Genomic DNA, 4,861 nt, shown 5'->3' on the forward strand with positions numbered 1-4,861 from the left:
GTTTTGTTAAGTCCATTGAATAGACTTATTAACGAAAATTTCCTTTTATGTCCTTGTAATAGAAAACTTTAGGTTACTCCATGTGAATGGATCAAACCATAGTTCTCTTGGCTTTTCTTCTTAGTTTCTTATCTTGACAATCCATTACTTGTTTAAACCCACAATGGATTTTAATCACTAGTATCTTCCAAGTCATGAGAAGGTAAAGTTCCTTGAAACTCTCCCACTACGACAAGGTACCATGAATTATGTCTAAGAAAACTAAATGGTATTGACCTCTTCGGTTGTGTTAAGACAACAGAGGCAGTGGGATCATCTTGTAACGAATAAGATGATAGAACACTTATGGAATCAAGAAAAAATATCTCCTTTATTTGCTACTTTATTTTCAGACTTAGTCATTTTCTTAGAAAAGTAGTATTTGTTTAAACAAACACTTTCTTGTCTAATGACTATGGGATGGTCCACCCTTAATCACTTAGAATAGCTAACAAACATGCAAACCAAGGTTAGCAGTTGTAGCTTTTCTTAAGATTTCGATTAGGTCATCCATGAATGTAGTAATGATTTACATTAAGTATACAACCATTGCATCATTCTAAAATTTTATTACCATAGAAGGATTTAGGCAATGACTAGTAACTAATCATCAATATGCAACTCAAATTTCTGGGGAGGTAAGTTTGGATATAATTCAGAATCAAATTAATGATCTTTGAACTGCATATCTACTAACTTTTTCTCCACTCCTATCAGTTCCCAAGATCTTTAACCACTTACCATTGCTAGAAATTCATGAAACTTTTCAAACATTTCAAATTTCTTTTGCATAAGGTAAAATCTAGAGTGATCGTTTTAAGAATACAACGAAAACTCATATCCACCCCTGAATGTACATCCATCTGCGAATGAGATGAACTTAATTTCAGTGGATATAGGCATATTAACTCTTTGCAGAGAATGATCTTGTCAAAACCCCTATGAACAAGATACAAATGCCATAGATTTATAAAATGTGGTTGTATCTTTTGATGACTTAAGTTGTATCAAAGAGTTCTTAGAATAGTGCAAGTGGATTCTGGTCACAGAATACTAAACTCATACAGTTTGAATCCATTGAATGAAAATGGTTATTAAACACTTGTGAAAGTGTAACTGTATAATTAGTAATTCTTTCTTGGATCACCACTACTAATCTAACTCTATGATTTGCCTATACAAGTAGGAGATTTCTAAGATTGAGGATTTATATCATTTTGGGATAGAATTTCGGGAATATCATCATATGCGTCATTTAATTTCTTAAGACAAAATATTGAATGACTTTATATGATTTATAGACCATTCATCCAATGATATGTTATTCAGCTAATTTGAAATGAATAAGCTAAGAGGAATTAGGATAATTTCGTTTTAAATAAGAATCCAACGATGCTTCGATTAGCGAGAGTCAAAGTAATCTTATTTATACAATCTTCTTGTTTCATATTGTAAAATACTAGTCTAAGGTGTCATCAATTGATGAACAGCTAGATGTTGCATATACAATATTTATCTTTCGAGATCTAACACTATTATGTTAGTCTAATGGTGAAAATCCATTAGGGATTTATCTCATTTGAAAAACAAACCAAATTAGACCAACAATGAAGATTCGAAATTAAACTACAATTTAATAACAGAAAATAACACGGTTCAATACAAATTCATACACAATTCAGAAATTATTAAAGCATATAGCAAGTAGGAATGACAAGTGAAAATACCAAAATATACAATCCTAAATAATTTCCAAGGTTTTCAACAAACTGATATTAGTGTCCCGTTTAGGCGAGAGTCAAAGCTACCATCCATTGAATAGAGTTGTCAACTCATCTAAAATGTCAAACATTCTAGCAACCTTTTATTCGATCAAGATGTGAATCCGCGTTGTCCCGTTTAGGCGAGAGTCAAGGCTATTCTATCTTATGAGCTTCCACCATTGTTTCATATTCTTGCAAGTCTTATACAGTCACCACCATTAGGGTGATCAAAACTATATAAAAAAACTTACAAGATTACTTATCTTTCGAGATTAAACGGTGCTAACTTGCTAATGAACGTTCCTCCATTAGGGAGGATTACTCACTAAAACAATAGCTATGTAAAACCAACAATGGAGATCGAATATCCTTATAATAATAAAGCTCATTATTTAATGAAGGTTGTATTTTCTTCTAATATTTATTTTAAATATATATTTATTTAATTAAAATTTCCAATTTAGAATAAAATATTCTAAATATAAATTTTAATTTAATATTTATAAATTATACTTAGATGGATATGAAAATAACGTGAGAACTGAGTGACTCCTAAGAGGAAAGGTTCAAAAACTGTTATTCGGCCTCAACAAGAAGCAATCACCAGCAACGATTATGAGGTCTTAGAGGATGCAGAGGGTGTGCTGGCTACTGATCTTAGGCACCATTCTAATGGATAGTCTCCATCTTTTAGGTTGGAATGTAAGGGGGCTGAATAACATTGAGAAGCAGCGTGAGGTTTTTGAACATTGCAAGATAAATAAGGTGGGTTTTGGGGCTCTTTTTGAGACTAAGATTTATCATGATAGAGTTAGTAAGCTTATGTCTAATAACCCGAACTGGAAGATTAATTCCAGCCAGGAGATTTCGTTTAGAATTTTGTTGATTTGGATTGACAAGCTAGTTAAAGTGGATATTTTGTTGGAAGATAGGCAGCTCATTCATTGTAAACTCAAAATGATGGGTTACAAGGATGAGTTCTATCTCACTGCGGTCTATGGAAGTAATTCGTTAAACGAGAGGAAGGATCTTTGGAATAAACTCACTAGCATTGGGCACCTAAATGCTCCTTGGATTATTCTTGGTGACTTCAATGCTATGTTTGCTTACAAAGATAGAAGTGGGGGCAGGAAAATTAGAGGTCTTGAAATCTAGGACAGCCAAAACTGGCTTGCTTGGGGTCAGGTTGAAGAGATGAAGACCTCTGGTTTTTTCTTTACTTGGTCTAATAACCACGAGGAAGGCAGTCGAGTGTACTCGAAGTTGGATAGAGTTTTCACTAATGAAAGTTGGTTAGATCATTTCCCGAATACAAAAGCTAGTTTCAGATGGGGGCCTCTTTTGGATCACAGTTATTGTTTGATTAAACATATCAAGGTTGGTAACCATGGTACTAAGCCTTTCTGTTTTTGCAACTACTGGATGTTCAAAGAGGGTTTCAGAGAGAGTGTTCTTACTACTTGGAAGAAGCACCTTGTTACTGATTTGAACTCGTTACACCAGCAACTTTTTAGGGTCAAACACATCCTAAAAAGCTGCTATGTTAATAAGAATGAGGATGTTACTGGATTGTACAATGAAGCTCGAGATAAGTTTATAGAAGTACAAGAAGCATTGGCCATCAACCCGCAATGTCCTTCAGCTGCTAGAACTGAAAAGGTGAATCATGCTAACTACCTAGCTGCCCGAAAACAGTATTTTAGCTATTTGCACCAGAACTCGAAAGCTTGTTGGTTAAGGCTTGGCAATGAAAACACAAGTTATTTTCATGCTATCATGAAAAAGAGGAGAGCTGAGAACAAAGTGTGTTCGTTCACTGTTAATGGAGTTGTAGTTGATGAGTACGACAAAGTAGTTGAGCATTTTTTAAGCCACTTCCGCAATTTCATGGGGAGACAAAGCTCGGCTTCTAGAAGATTGGAAGAGGATTGCCTCGAGTTTGGGAATAAACTTACTATCGAACAACAAGTGAGTCTAATTCGTCCGTTTAGTAAAAAGGATGTAAAAGAAGCTTTATTTGGCATCATTCGTCCAAAAGTCCGGGGCCTGATGGGTTTGGTGCTAGTTTTTTCAAAGAGCTATGGAACGATATTAGAGATGACTTCTCTTGTGTGGTGTTGGGGTTTTTTCAATCTGGTAAGCTTCTTCAGGAAGTGAATGAAACATCCATATCTCTTATCCCCAAGATTGATAACCCTCAAGGAGCTAACGACTACAGACCCATTGCTTGTTGTGCCACAACTTACAAATGTATTTCGAAGATGATATGTACCAGACTCTCGGAAGTTCTTCCTGAGCTTATTCATGAAAACCAAGGTGCTTTTGTTAAGAAGAGACTTTTAGCTCACAATGTGTTGATTTTGCAGGATCTTCTTAAAGGTTACACTAGGAAGACCATTTCTTCTAGGTGTATTATGAAGATTGATTTGAGTAAGGCCTATGATACGGTTGACTAGTGCTTTGTGGCTGATATTTTAAAAGCTCTCTGCTTCCCTTCCAAGTTAATAACCTGGATCTTAAGCTGTCTTCAAGGAGCCTCTTGTGCCCTTCTGCTTAATGGAAGAATTCAAGGTTCTTTTAAGGGTGAAAAAGGCCTTCATCAAGGGGACCCGATGTCTCCGCTTCTCTTTGTGCTCATAATGGAGTATTTAACTAGACTTCTTATTCAGAGTTCTAAGAAGAAGGGATTTGGATTTCACCCTTTGTGTACATCCTTAGGCCTTGTCGATTTATGCTTTGCGGACGATCTCATTATTTTTTCCAAAGGCAATGACAAATCCGTTCAGATGGTGAAAGAGGCCTTCTAGCTGTTTAGTGAAGCTACAGGCCTCGTTGCCAACAAGGCCAAATCAACGGTGTTTTTTGGGGGTATCTCAACTACCTGCAAACAGAGACTTGCCAATATTTTACAAATGGAAGAGGGATCTTTTCCATTGAAGTACCTCGGTGTGAATCTCAGACCAACCAAATGGCGATCTGCTGACTGTGGTATCATCCTTGATAAAATCCATAAGAATTTGCACACTTGGGCAAGTAGGAACCTCTCTTTTGCTGGAAGG

At 35.7% G+C, this 4,861-nt stretch overlaps 1 protein-coding gene across 1 annotated transcript; it reads left to right on the forward strand.

The window, feature by feature from the left end:
- The first annotated feature begins 2,996 nt into the window (after positions 1–2,996).
- LOC133034253 (uncharacterized) lies at positions 2,997–4,609 on the forward strand. Its single transcript, XM_061109306.1, has 3 exons — positions 2,997–3,860; positions 3,953–4,181; positions 4,335–4,609. The coding sequence occupies exons 1-3, from the start codon at positions 2,997–2,999 to the stop codon at positions 4,607–4,609; spliced, it is 1,368 nt and encodes a 455-aa protein (XP_060965289.1).
- Positions 4,610–4,861: the final 252 nt, after the last annotated feature.

This window comes from Cannabis sativa, chromosome 2 (assembly GCF_029168945.1).
Source record: "Cannabis sativa cultivar Pink pepper isolate KNU-18-1 chromosome 2, ASM2916894v1, whole genome shotgun sequence".
Taxonomy (NCBI): Eukaryota; Viridiplantae; Streptophyta; class Magnoliopsida; order Rosales; family Cannabaceae; genus Cannabis; species Cannabis sativa.